Raw genomic sequence first — 14,755 nt, 5'->3', positions numbered from 1 at the left:
CGAGACATTAGAACATTATTTAGCACCAAATAATATAGTAGTATTGTCATTTCTCACACTGCCCTTGATAAACTGCGAGTTGGTATGCCTCATCAATGAGAAAAAGTTGTGTCATTTATTCTCAATCCCCCGTGGCCTGGCATCTAGCACGCACCTAAAACAGCTGTTCAATGAACAAATGAACAGATTCTGTTAGGCCCTACAGGGCAAAAAATTCAAAAGCCACGCCCCTGTGAAGAAGGCACAGCCAAGCTGGTCTGCGGGCTCCAAGGCAGAGACTGGCCCACTTCTTCTGTAAAAAGGCCTGATAGCAAATTTTTTAGGCTCTGGGACCATACACACTCTGTGGCAAACATTTAACTCCGCCACTGTAGTGGCAAAGTGGCCATAGACACTAGGTAAATAAACGGACTTAGCTGTATTCTAATGAAAGTTCATTTATGAATACTAAAACTTCTTATTGTTTTCACGTCACGAAATGTTATTCTTTCGATTTTTCTTTTTACCCTAACCATTTACGAATGGAAAAACAACCCTTAGCTCGTTAGCTGTTCAAAACCATGAGGCTGCTTTACTTTGCCCTGAGTAGCAGGGACTTCTCCCACCCTCGCTGAAAGGTTTCAGCTGGCGAGACTGTGCTTCTGGGAGGGCGCCGTTAGGGAGGGAGGCGTCGGATTGGGCTAGGCAGAGTGGGCGGGACCGAAGGTGGGCATCTTGACGCGTCAGCAGTGGGAAGGGGCAGGCCTGAAGTGGTCTACTCCACTAAGAGCGCGCAGCGTGTTCACTACTCAGCCAGTCAGCGAGGCGCTGCCGCCTAGCCCCGCCTCTCGCAGGCGTCTCTCGTCACTCGGAGTGCGCTACGCCCCTAGCGCGTCTAGCACCCACTTCCGGGCATAGGAGCGCTGTGACGTCAGGAAGGGGGCAGGTAAGTCCGAGGAGGCGGAGGGGCTGGCAGGCCTGGTTGGGCTGGGGGTCAATCTGCTACCTCACCCAGTCTCGGAGCCACCCTGCGGGAGCTGTCATATCGGAGGTCGCGGGGCTCTGTGGTCGCAGGTCCGATGTTCGGAGCCGGCCCGGGTCCCATTCGCGACCCACGACCCAAATCCCTGGCTACCGTCGTGACCCCAGATTCAGCCTTGGCCCGTTATTATGCCTCAAGGGCCCCTGAGTTTATGACATCTGGAAAGTGGAACCAGTAACCTCCTACCGCACTGGGTTGTGATGAACATTTTGTAAAATGATGCTTGTAAAACGGTGGACATGAGATACCAAAACTACTAGCGATTAATTCGGCATCAGGAGCTGTTCTAAGAACTTTATATAACTCACTGAGTTTTAATATTTAATTTATCAGGTTGGTACTTTTATAAACCCCATTTTGCAATTGAGGAAACTGAGGCTCAAAGACAGCAGCTTGCCCAAAGTCAGGCCAAGGCGCTCACAAGCAGTAGAGTTTGTATCTCAGTCCAAACAGTATGTCCTGGGCACATGCAGTCTATGATTACTCTTGACACCAGGGATCAGAGATTTCTATATATCCACCCTATAGCCTCAGCTATACCATCACTGGGGTAGTAAAACCATGTTAAGATCCCCAGCTCCTATAAACAGAGTACTTTGTGCAAGCACTTCCCAGTGTATTATGTCATCTGCAACAATGCCAGAAAGTCAGCCCTATTGACCTCATCTGCTCTTTACAGGTGAGGAATTATAAGTTCGGGGAAATTTAGACACTAGCCAAGGTCACCCAGTGAATGAGAAGTAAAGCTGGGGTTCAAGCTCAAAGGACTGTGACTTTAAAGCCTGTGTGGTCATTTAACTGTTTTGTTAACAAAAGCATTTTTAGATTGGAAGGGACCTTAGGAAAATCTGGTTAGAAGCACACTTTACAGATGGAGAACACAAGATGGAGAGAGGTTCAGGACAAGGTGGAATAGTTTACAACACTTTGTGCCCCAACTCTACCTCCCCATCATCTTCTGACCCTGGACAAGTTTGGGGTTTGGCCAAAAAGCTTGTTTAGTTTTTTCCGTATGATGGCTCTAGTAGTGCTTAGTTGTCTTTAACTTCATTAGAAACAATTTTGTTAGATTGTATTGTGACAGCTGTCATATCAGCATGCATTTAAAAAAACATCAAAATTGGTCAATTTTGTGCAGTCATTTTAATATTGAAGATGGAAGGATATGTGCAACATTTTCAGTATATTATGCTTTATCATTTCAAAAAAGTAAAAACACAACAAATGCAATAAAAGGTTTGTGTGGTGTATGGAGAATGTGCTGTGATCAAACGTGTCAAAAATGGTTTGCAAAGTTTCTTGGTACTATTGACATTTTGGCCAAATAATTATTTGCAGTGGGGCTGTCTTATGCATTGGAAGATGTTTAGCAGCACCCCTGGCCTCTGCCCACTAGAAGCCAATAGAGGGAGATAGCCAGCATACTAAAAATACCCAAATCAATAAAGTTATGGATGAAAATGAAAGGTGTGTCTTTTATTTTACAGAAAAAACTAAATGGACTTTTTGGCCAACCTAATACTCAATCCCCCATGTCAATGGAGATAATAGTAACATAATATAGAGTAAATGAGGCAATGATGTCAGACACAGTGCAGCAGCTGGCACACTGTAACCGTTAAAGAGTGCACAGCTAGACTGGCAGAAACAATTAGACCAAGCTTCCTGACGCTAGCCCAGGGAGCTGGCAGACTGTGCCCACAGGCCAAAACCAATTTGATTTTGTACAACTTGCTAGTTAAGAGTAGTATTAACTTCTTAAATGATTAGGGGAAAATGAAAAGAAGAATAATATTTTGTGACAGGTGACAGTCGTGTGAAATGCAAATTTCAGTGTCCCTAAGTAAAGTTTTATCAGAGTGCTGGCACACCCATTCATTTACCTGTTGTCCACAGCTGCTTTCTAACCGTGATAGGCAGAGTTGAGTTGTTGGGACAGACAGTCTGGTCCAGAAAGCCAGCAGTATTCACTATGTGTTCCTTAATAGAAATTTTGCCAATCCCCATTCTAGACCTAAAAGTCTCTCCACACACACAGGGTGCAGGGGATGCCCCTACATCTGATACCTGTGTCACCTGCACTGATTCTTAGGGAACCTTAATTAGTGGTTCTTCATCAGAATTTATCAGAGACCAGGCACTGTCCTTGGTGCTAGAGATACAGAAAGGTGAACCCTTGCGGAGGAGAGAGCTGTAGACAAGCAGAGAGATGCAGGGTGATGTGGTAAGAATGCCAGCAAAGAAGTGGCTCCAACGAGGCCTCTGACAAAAGTGATGTTTGAGCTGAGACCTGTAACAAAAAAACGGACAGCTCCAGGAGGAGCACTCAGGGCAGCTGGCCTGCACCTGCTTAGCCTCTGAAGGCAGCCAGAACACCAGTGTGACTGGAACAGAGTGAGCACAAGGGAGAGGGGTACGAGGCAGGCTTGGAGGGGCAGGCCGCAGGGAGGAGCTTGATGTGATTCTCAAAGCAAAGGAAATCATAGGAGGGGTTTAAGCAGAAGAATGACATTTCAGATTCATTTTTTAAGAGGTCCTCCTGACCTCTGTGAAAAGAACAGATTGTGGGAGTTGAAGGCAGGAGCGGGACACCAGAGAGAAATGACTGCAGTGGTCCAGAAGAGTGGTGATAGGAGCTGTGCGGGTGAGAGGTGTTAGCTGTGAATATATGTTGCACGGAGAGTGGGCAGGATGCTCTCTTTCAAACCAGCAAATGCCACTCTTTGGACACCTCCTACACCTGGGGGCAGGGGGCTCTTCTGAGTGCCACCACCAGACCCAGCCCACAGCATCTTCTCAAGGAAGCCGTGGGCCCTCTGCCAGGCTCCCCAGGAGGGTGCGACAAGGCAGACAGCCAACATAGCTCATCAGTGTCAGTGTCTTGTCTTTTCAGATCGGCTTCATTGAGGGTGAGGACCTGTAGGCAGCTCCCAAGATGGTGAGTAGACTGGCATGTGCTCCTTGGGGTTCTTTTGTAGTCTTTATCAGACCCCCACAGCAGCCCCTTCACCTCTGAAAGCCCCTTCTTTGTGCCTGAGCTCTAAGATGGTATTTTCAAACTCTGGATTTATGATCTTTTGGTGCAGTTCTCAAACTTTGCTGCCCACTTGAATCACCCAGGAAGCTGTTTTCTTTCTTTTGTTTTTAATGAGGTGAAATTTACCTACAAAATTAACCATTTCAAAATTCATCATCCCATCCTGACTGATGTGGCTCAATGAGTTGGACATCACCTCAGATCCTGAAAGGTTGCCAGTTCTATTCCTGGTCAGGTCACATGCCTGGGTTGTGGGTTTGATCCCTAGTTGGGGGCACCTATGAGGGCAACCAATTGATGTTTCTCTCTCACATTGGTGTTTCTCTCCCTCTCTTCCTCCCTTGCTTCTACTTGAAACAGAAGGTCAACCCAGTCCAGAGCTCATTCTGCCTGTCACCACTCAGCCAAAAAGTAGTGACAGGGATTGCATTATAATTGCATTTTTATTTATATCAGAGGCTAACAGTTGAGAAGGTGGAGCATTGAAACAGTAATATCCACCTTACCTTGAGCTTGTAGAAGCAAGTTCAGATAGGGTAAACGTGGGGATTTGGGAGGGAGAGGTTCCTAGGGGGAGCACAAACGTGCAGACATGCCATTTCTCTTCGAAGAGGGAGCTGACAGGGGAGTCACACAGCTTCTTTGGTCCAGTGTTGTCTCTGTTTTCATCAGCACCATCTCTCTAAAAATAAATAAATTTTTAAAAAATAAATAAAGTGTATCATCCCATTGCATTTAATACATTCATAATGTTGTGCAACCATCTCCTCTATCTAGTTCTAAAACATTTCCGTCACCCAGGAGTAAACCCCATCCCCATCAGCAGTCACTCCCCTTTCCCCCTCCCCCAGCCCTGGCAGCCACCAGTCTGCGTCATCTCTGTGGGTTTGCCTGTTCAGGACATTTCACATAAAGGGACTCGTACACCATGTGGCCTTTTGTGTCTGGCTTCTTTCACTTCACATCATGTCTTCAAGGTTCATCCACACTACAGCCTGTGTCAGAGCTTCATTCATTTTTATGACTGAATAATACTCCAGTGTGTGGGTGGACCATATCTGGCTACCCATTTATCCATTGATGGGCATTTGGGTTTTTTCCACCTTTTGGCCATTGTGAATAATGCCGTTGTGAACAAGCATATACAAGAATTTGTTTAAACACAGTTTCCGGGTTGCTTCTTAAAGGCACAGTGTTCAGGTGCCACTCCTCAGAGCAGGCTCTCTGCTAGTTTTCTGGGGGTGGGTCCCTCTTAGCAGTATTTTAAGAACTCCTCAGGTGGCTGTAGCCTGTAGCCATGTGTGAGACCCACTGCTTTGGTGGGTCCTTCAGTCAACACAGCAGGTGGCTGCCAGCATTTGAAAAGAGACTCCCCAGCCAGAGTAAGCATTCTTTCACAAAACCTGTGCCTCAGCTGTATTATGGGTGTGCGTGCACTGCTGCAGTGCTAAACACGTCTTACCATAAGTCACGGCACCCAAAATACTGAAAGCCATTGCTCTAGGATAGTTGAACCCTAGTGGAATTTTCCACGGCCACAATAGTGGGTTTTTCTGCCAGGTCACCAGTCCCTGGTCAGACATGGAACCCAGGGCCATCCTCAGCCTCCCTCATCCAGGTTCTGCCCATTGAGTCTGTGCTACTGCGCCTCCTGCAGGACCCGCTCTGAGTAATGTCTCTCTTCTGCTTTCCAGGGTGAAAGGAAAGGAGTAAACAAGTACTACCCTCCAGATTTCAATCCTGAAAAGGTAAGGAGTAGGCTTCCTTCTCCATCCATGATAGCAGAGACTACACAGGGCAGGGCCCAGGAGGTACCTCATCCCCTCCTGAATCGGAGCCATGGCTGCTAGAGCATGGGTGGCCCTGAGATCTTTCTGCCCTGTGCTTGTGATGCGAGTCTCAGGCTGGTCTTCATTCCCAGTGGTAAACGTGGCTCTCATCAGTGACCTTGTACTCTGTGCTCAGTGTGGCGTGTTTCTGGTGGAGCTGAGGTTGAGGTTAGGCACTCAAGCTCCCCTGGCTCCAGCTCCTCTGGTCGTACCCTCTGCTGTTCCCTCTGCCTAGAACCTCTTCCTCTGTTTGACCACAGAGCTCTTTCCCTTCCTTTATGTCTGTCTTCACAGAGGGCCTCCCTGACCCCCATCTGTTCTCCATCTCGTCACCTAGTGCTTTATTTCCCTTCATAGCCCATATAACTCCCTGATGCATTGTCCCTTTATTCGGGTGTTGTCCATCTGCCCCTTTAGAACACTGGCTCCACTAGGGCAGAGACAATTCCTCTTGTTCACGGCTGTGTCCCCATACTTCAGATGCTTGGTAAGGTCTGCCAAATGGGTCCGTGTGATCTGGCTGCGTGGCCCCAGGCCCTAACTCAGGCTCTGTGTACCAATTTCCTCATGGCAAAAAAGAAGTAAGCCCTGACCAGTGTGGCTCAGCTGGCCATCACTCCACAAAGCAAAGGGTCACCAGTTCAATTCCCAGTCAAGGCACATGCCTGGGTTGTGGGTTCGGTCCCTGGTTGGGAGTGTACAAAAGGCAGCCAGTTGATGGATGTTTCTCTCTCACATTGATGTTTCTCTCCTCTCTCCTGCCCCTTCCCCTTTCTCTAAAAATAAATAAATAAAATCTTATTTAAAAATAATGCTAAAAAAGGAAATAAAACAACTTGTCCTCACAGAATCATTGAGGTATTTAAGTGAGAAAACACAGATAAAGTACCCAGTAAACCTTTGCCGATATTGTCATCTCACCTAATTTTTCCCCACAACACCTGGCCATGATTACGGGAAACCGAGGCTCAGGAAGTCAAAAGGTAAGGTTACTACCCAAGCTCACACAGCTCTTTCAGCTCTAAAATTGGAGAGGAAAGATTCAAACTCATGTATTCCTGAGTCCAACCCCACTGGCTTCACCAGGGCCTCTGTGCCTTCCATTTCACTATTAGTACCCCTGGTAAGTCATAAGAAAGATGCCCCTCTCGATCTATGCAGGAGAGCATGAGCTTGCCCAGCTCAGCAGCGCTAACCCTCTCCCTCCTCCTTTCTGCACAGCATGGCTCTCTCAACCGGTACCACCATAGCCACCCGCTGCGGGAGCGGGCTCGGAAGCTGTCCCAGGGCATCCTCGTCATCAGGTAAGGCCTGAGGACCCCTGCCCCTTGTACTACCTGACCTCAATCTCAAGGAGAATTCAGCACTCAGTTTTGCCCAATGCTGCAGGGTCTTAATTCTGTTAATCAGAGAGTCACTGTATTAGTTAGCTGTTGCCACATAACAAAACAATAAGCACATATTATTGCTCACAAGTCTGCGGCCCAGCTGAATGCCTCTGCTGGCCTGGACTGGACTCGGCTGACTTGGGCCAGGCTCCTTCACATGTTTGGGGGTCAGCTGGCTGGGGACTGGTTGGCCCAGCATGGCTGTGAGTGGCACAGTTGGGCTCTGCTCCATGTGCCTTATCCTCCAGCCATCCAGCCTGGGCTTGTTTATACAACAGCTGCAGGTTCCAAAAGAGAGTGAGCAGAGGTGCATGAGGCCTCTTGAGGCCAACACCCAAAGCTGGCACACTGTCACTTCTGTGCCGTGGATTTTTCGAAATGCGTCGTGCTGCCCTTCACCTCCTAACAGGAACTGCTGCAGAGTCTCATTGCAAAGGGCACAGACACGGGGAAAATGAAGAAGGAAAATGAGGAATTAGAGCCATTACTGCAGTGGGGCCAGGGCAATGGCCCTTCCCTGGGGATTCTCCCGTTTCTGGCCAGCCTTCCTTGGCAGGAAGCCAGATGTATGTCCCCAGAAGAGCAAACCCTTCACTCCTTCCTTCTCTGCCTCATGAACTCTGACCTCTGTCCCATGCCTACCCTGGGCCTGAGCAGAGGATCCCGTGACAAAACCACCAGAGGAGGAAACATCTGTGGAAAAAGAGTCAAGACACAAGTTCCCAAGAGTAATCTCAGGAGGCACAGGGCAGAAGGTCTCATCAAAACTCACTCCGTGTTTCCGTGCCCCAGAGCCTGCCAGGCTTGCCTGCCTGCCTGGGGCCTACCTGCGCACACCACCCCTGTCCACTGTGGTAGCTGAGCCCTCACCTCCTCATTATTCATTACTTAGCATTTTATTTTAAAAGGGAAGCTCTGTCACTGCTGTTCATAGAAAACCAGAATTGCGTGTCATACATAGAACCGCATGTGAAAAAGAAATCGAAAAGGAATTGGTGACAGTACAAACACTTGACTAACTCAAAAGACACCAGTGCCCCTACCACTTCCCCCTCTGGTCCTGGCCGTTTGGCGTGGTGAGGCATGGAAAACGCAGCAGCACCCATGGAGACTCTCCCCGCCTGGGTCGGCTGGCCAGGGAGCAGCAGACCGGATGGGCCTCGCTGTGGGAACGTTCGCCAGTCATTCTTTGTGCCCACTGTGCACGGGCCCTTTGCAGTGCAGCTGTGGCCATTGTTGCAGGGGTGGAGACCAAGGGAGAGTCCTGTGAGCAGGAGCAAAGGAGCTGTCTTCTGTTTGTGTAGGTTCGAGATGCCGTATAACATCTGGTGTGACGGCTGCAAGAACCACATCGGCATGGGTGAGTTTACACTCACCCCCTGCTCCTGCCAGTCCCACCCATTCGGCCCCACAGACACTGAAGCCCACGAACTGCAAGTGTCACCCCCGGGATACTCCCAATCAGGAGTCAGGGAGGAGATGGCGCCCAAGTGACGGGCGGGCGGCAGACACCTTATCACAGAGTGGTGAGGAGGCCAGGCTCTGGGTTCACCTCCTAGTTGGATGACCGTGGACAAATGACTGAGCCTCTCTATGCCTCAGTTTACCCACCTGAAAATTCAGATGATATGAGTGTCCACCTACGTGGCATATGAAGTGCCGAGTGCACAGCACATGGCACAGTGTGAGGACTCATATATTCAATCTGCTGCTGTCACTGCCCTTTACTGTTACCATTACCTGTCAGACCTCTGACTATGCCAGAGGTGCACAGATGACACACAGGCATGGGGCCAAGGCTGCACTCAGCAGTGGGGAGACCTCAGTCAGGTGGCTCAACTCCCCTGACCCCATTTCCTCCTCTGGCGTCCTCACGGTGCCTCCCTCAGCTCCTCACACAGCTCTTGGGCCAGGGAGCAGCTCGCTCTGTAAACAGGAGCTGGTGGCTCTCAGTGACAGGGTACAGTCCTCCTCACAGAGGCTGTGGAAGTGCAGGAAGGGGGATGCCAGGCCACCCCGCTGCTGAGAAGGACAAGTGAGCCCCTGTTATGTCTGCTCAATCAGACCCAGTCAGGGGAATCTGCCTGAAAGGCCACCAGCTACTCAGGGGACGGAGAGTGGGGCTTGGCTTGCCCACACATGGGTCACCGCAGGCCATGAAGGGAAGTAGCCACCAGGAAAGGAAAACCCAGCCAAGCCATGCCACCCGCCAGCCCAAGCTCTGTTTGTCCAGTTTAAACTTTTTTTCACTGATAAGCAAGGTCATACAGAGTCAAAAATACATATCTTCTAGCCAGCAAAATAACAAAAAAACCTGAAAATTCTCTAGAAAAATAATAAATCCAGCCCTTCTTGGATGCTTGCAGAGCCTGGCCCTACTCTAAGCAGTCACACGATCATTAGCTCTTACCGTTCTCACAGTTGCCCTGGACAGTAGGCGTTGCACTCATCCCCATTGTATAGGTGGGGAAACTGAGGCCCGGAGGGGTGAGGCCCTCACAAACTGACAGCTGGCAGGATCGGGATTCAAACCCAGGCCTTTTGGCTCCTGTCCACCCTCTGCTGTAGCCTGAGTGCCTGTCACACACACAGCCTGAACACAGCTCTGCCTTGAATTTCAGTGCCCTCCCAAGGTACCTCCCCTGCAGGGTGGCAGGATACCACCCCTGTCTGCCCCCCACCCAGGGGCAAGACACTGGAGTGGCCTGAGCCTGGGCCTCCACTCTCTCCCTCTCCTTCCAGGTGTTCGTTACAACGCAGAAAAGAAGAAAGTTGGCAATTACTACACAACCCCAATCTACAGGTAGAGGCAGCCTAGCAGGTGTCTCAGGGACACAGAGGGACCGCAGGGTGAATGGGCTGTAAGGGAGTCTCAGTGGGAGGGGGCTCCTACCCTCTTCCTGATAGCAGTTCCCTGCGGGTCTGTCCTGGAAACCGTCCTGGGGTGTCAATCAGCCCGTCCCTCTGCTTAGAATCCTCCATGGCTCCCACCTTACTCAGAGTAAAAGTCCTCCCTATGGCCTACAAGACCCCAAACACTCTGCTCTGTCCCCTACCTGCCCTTACCTCCTTCTAGTCTCTGCCTCACTCTGCACCAGCCACACGGCCTCCTTGCTGTCCCTCTCTTACAGAGGTCCCACCTCTGTGTCCTCTGCCTGGAACACTCAGTCTTCCCAAGACATCTGCAAGGTTCTGTCCCTCACATCAGGTTTCTCCTCCAACACCAGCTCTCAGAGAGCCTTTTCTAGAGTGAGGAGCACCCCCCACACACACACTGTGGTTGCTTGTGCCTTTGCAGGCAACATCACCCCTGCTGGAATGTTAGTCCCTCCAAGAGTAGGTTGGCTTGTTTCACTGCTGTGTTCCTGGCAGCTGGTGCCAAGCCTGCCACAGAGCAGCCTAGCTCAGGAAGGTTTGTTGAGTAAGTGAGTGAATGAACAAACAAACTCCAGTCAGAAGGTTAGTTCTGGAGTGAGGGGACCATGTCTGTCTCGCTTGTGGCTCTACCCCCAGGTATGGAGCCTGGCATGTAGCATGCAGTAGGTGCTTAGTGAACACTTGTGGAATGGTGTGCATAGGTGGAGGGAAACAGGCAGGGATCGCATGATAGCCTGAGGTAGCAGCAGTGTCCTGAATCGTGCCCACCACCCAGATTCCGGATGAAATGCCACCTCTGCATCAACTACATTGAGATGCAGACAGACCCTGCCAATTGTGACTATGTGATTGTGAGTGGCGCCCAGCGCAAGGAAGAGCGCTGGGACATGGCAGACAACGAGCAGGTGCTGACGACAGGTGAGCTCCATGGACAGCCCCAAAGCCATCCCTGAGCCTGAGCCTGAGCCTGAGCCAGGTCCCAGAAGGCACAGCCATGCTCTCACCCTTGCAGAGCACGAGAAGAAGCAGAAGCTGGAGACAGATGCCATGTTCCGCCTGGAGCATGGTGAGGCTGACCGAAGCACACTCAAGAAAGCCCTTCCCACCCTGAGCCACATCCAGGAGGCACAGAGCGCCTGGAAGGACGATTTCGCCCTCAACAGCATGCTGCGGAAAAGGTTCCGGGTGAGTGGGCTGCAGCCCAGGGTGGGGTGGGGCGGGGTGGGGGGTAGGCACCTGGCACCACCAACAGGACAAGTCAAGACCCAGGTCCAGCCCAAGCCCCACCACATCCTTGCTATCAACATGTCATTTCACCACTGCGCCCAAGTTTCTCCATATGCATCATGGGGGCCTCACAGTGCCCAGGGGAGACCCCTAGCCCAACAGCTATTATTAAGTACATAGCCCCTTCCCCCTGGGAGGGGACCTGGCTTCACTTGCATAAGACCTCAAAGGGAAAATGAGCTGTCAGCCGGGGCACAGTGAGACCTGAGTCTGTCAGGCAGAGGCCCAACAGGGCACTGACCTACTGGTCAGCTCCTAACACACATTTCATGGGCCCACTCAGTTATCTCAAAATTAAATCTGCAGATTGTCAACATGCCCCCAAATAATTTCCAGAATCACCCCTGCCATGCCCTGTCTATGACAGAAAAAAAGGAAAAATGTATAACAAAATATAGTAATGAGGGTTTCAACGTGGACATGCTTGGGCAAGACATCTGCGCCTGCGTGAAGAGTCACTGAGGGCACAGCTACCAATGCAGGCTCTTACTCCCTGCAGCTCAGTCCTGACTTGAGGACACCCCAGGGACACTGCTGTCAACGACCACCATGGCTGACCTTGTTCTGGAAATACTTGGTGGAGCTATGTCACAGGGAGTCAGGGCTCGGAGGAGTGTGATGAAAATGGGTGTTTCACCCTCATGGTGTCCAGCAGGGCACGAGGAGGACATCCTTCCTCTTCTCTCACTCTGAGGGGGTAGGTTGCACCCCTGGACGCTGCAAATGGAGCCCAGGCAGGGGTGTTCAGAATGGCCCCCCAGGCTGCAAGTTCCCTCACCATCCTAGAGCCCCCATCTCTTCCTGTCTCTTTCCTGATCATTCTGTGGTCCTTATCATTAGGAGTAAAATTACTAGTTTTCTTACTAATTGTTTATTACTGAAAGTGTATCCTTTCAGCCAGGCCTGCACCCTGAGCTATGTGTCCCCTGCCTTCTGGGCGTCTGCATGGTTGAGGGAGCAGGGAGAGTCTAAGGACCCTCAAACATGTTATCCCCAGGAGCCCACCTCATACATACCTCAGCCCCTAACCTGCCCCGCCCACTTCCTCCCCTTCTCAGTCAAGACAGCAATCTGCCCTTCTAGGCACTGAGTTCCCAAAGCCTGGAGTTGCCCTTGACTCCCCCTCCCCATGTCCAGTTAGTTCTGTCAGCCTGTACCTTCAAATCATGTCTAGTATCTGCCTACTTCCACCACCCCCATCGTCTCCTTCCTGGACCAGCACAGGCTGTCTGCCCTGGTCTCCAGGCTCCCACCCTCCCACCCCCAACAGGCCATTCCCTGCCCCCCCACAGCCACCAGGGGACACCTATGAACAACTGAGTCAGTCACCTCCCTCCTGTGTTCAGAACCCTCCATGGCTCCCACTTATAGTAGAAACCAAAGTCTTCCCTCTGGCCCACCAGGTCTGAATGATCTGCCCCTTCCCCTCTGCACCCCCGTCTCCACCTTCCCCTTGCTCAGCCACATTGGCCTCACTCTTCCTCAAGAACTCCACTATACTTCTGCCTCAGGGCCTTTGCACAGGCTGTTCCCTCCACCTTGGAACACTCTTCCACCAGACACCCACATGGCCCCCCATTCAGATGTCTTTTCTCAGACATGATCTCAGGGAGACAGTCCCTAACCCTTTTTGTCACCCCACATCACATTTCAAGTTGACCCCTGCCCACTCCTTTTGCCCTTCCTGGCATTCTTTTTCTCCCCACCACTGTTGTCTTGCCCACTAGAATGTCAGTTCTACAAGGGCAGGGGGCTTTGTCTGCTCTCTGCTGGGTCCCCAGTGTCTAGAATAAGGCCTGGGACAAGGTAGGCATTCTGTAAATATTTGGAACGAATGAGTGAAAAACTGAAAGGTACACATATGAATGACAGTTGCACTTCTCATTTGTTGAGTGACTTTTCTGCCCCAGCCAAAGTGTGAGGCTTTCTCCTGCCCTGAGTGTAGGGAAGAGAAAGCTGAGACCCAGAGTTCTGGAGCGATGCCCCCGAGTCAGCAGGCACAGAAGAGGCAAAACTTTGACACCCACATCACTTCTCCCAACAGGAAAAGAAAAAAGCCCTGCAGGAGGAGGAAGAGAGGGACCAGGCACTGCAGGCTAAGGCGAGCTTGGCCATCCCGCTGGTGCCAGAGACAGAGGACGACCGCAGGCTGGCCGCCTTGCTCAAGTTCCATACCCTGGACTGTGCGTGGGGGCCAGAGGGCACAGGGGTTGGGGTGGGGAGAGATAGCGGTCCCAGCTGAGTGGGCCATGGCAGACCCAGGCAGAGGGTGGCTCTGGACCTCCTTCCCTCCCCTTCTCTCCCTCCCCGCCAGCATATGAGGACAAGCAGAAACTCAAGCGGACAGAGATCGTCAGCCGCTCCTGGTTTCCATCAGCCTCAGGACCCAGCAGCAGCAGCAGCAGCAAAGCTGGCAGCGTCCTGAAGAAGCTGGCCCAGAACCGCAGATCTGCAACCACCGGCTCTCCCATCACCGTGGGGGACCTGGGTATTGTGCGAAGGCAGTCCCGGGAGATCTCAGAGAACCCGCAGTGCCTGGCTGAGACCTCCAAGTTTGGGGAGCCCCAGGTGTCAGAGGGCACCACCCAGGACAGGCCCATATCCCCCCAAGACTGCTCTTGGGAGACAGTCAAGACCACCAATACAAGGGGACCTCAAGGGCAGGATGGGAGCTGTCAGGACAGGCCGAGGTCCTCTTCAGGCTCCTCCCAGGAGACACCTGTCCCTCAGGATGTGCCATACCCCTGCCTCGGCTCCTCCCTCGTGGCTGATTACTCAGACTCAGAGAGTGAGTGATTGTGAGGACTGAATGCCTCCAGAGGCTGAGGCACACCCAGGAAGCCCCTCACAGACTTCAGCCCCACTGGACCACCAGCTATCCGAGAGCTCAGATGTCACCCCCTCCCTAGACCTCGCCTTCCTGCACTGATGGAATTATTTATTTGGTCCTGGAGAGGGTGTATGTGCCTTGTAGGACCCCCACCCCAACATTAAAGCCCTGCTTCTTTGCCTCTGCCTTGGGTTACTAAACGGGCCCCGGGAGCTGCCTCTCTCCCCCACCCCATCACCCAACCGAACCTGACAGGTCTCTCATAGCAAATGGCGACTATGACCACAGCCATGGTCCTCACCCAGCATAATGAGGGTTTCAAGGTAGTGGCTCAAGTTGGTCTGCAATCAGGACAGACTTCCCAGTGGAATGGCTCAGGCTGAGTGTGAAGGGTGAGAAGGGGACCAGGCAGCAGGAGCCATGCACGGTGGCCAGGGCTGGGAGGCACATGGAATGCCCATTGCAAGTGTGAGCTGTTAATTGTCC

The 14,755-nt window shown here is 51.5% G+C and overlaps 1 protein-coding gene across 1 annotated transcript; it reads left to right on the top strand.

Annotated features, from left to right (window-relative positions):
* Positions 1-830: 830 nt before the first annotated feature.
* Positions 831-14,450, top strand: YJU2B (YJU2 splicing factor homolog B). The gene is made up of 10 exons (XM_045853246.1): positions 831-925; positions 3,915-3,959; positions 5,753-5,806; positions 7,109-7,191; positions 8,580-8,635; positions 10,018-10,078; positions 10,928-11,070; positions 11,165-11,337; positions 13,484-13,622; positions 13,754-14,450. The coding sequence occupies exons 2-10, from the start codon at positions 3,957-3,959 to the stop codon at positions 14,233-14,235; spliced, it is 1,194 nt and encodes a 397-aa protein (XP_045709202.1). The 5' UTR covers positions 831-925; positions 3,915-3,956; the 3' UTR covers positions 14,236-14,450.
* Positions 14,451-14,755: the final 305 nt, after the last annotated feature.

The sequence above is a fragment of the Phyllostomus hastatus genome, unplaced genomic scaffold, assembly GCF_019186645.2.
Source record: "Phyllostomus hastatus isolate PE091 unplaced genomic scaffold, TTU_PhHast_1.1 phas_contig_98, whole genome shotgun sequence".
In the NCBI taxonomy this organism is placed as follows: domain Eukaryota; kingdom Metazoa; phylum Chordata; class Mammalia; order Chiroptera; family Phyllostomidae; genus Phyllostomus; species Phyllostomus hastatus.
The sequence above is the reverse complement of the archived record's forward strand: the minus strand, read 5'-3'. Positions and strand labels throughout refer to the sequence as shown.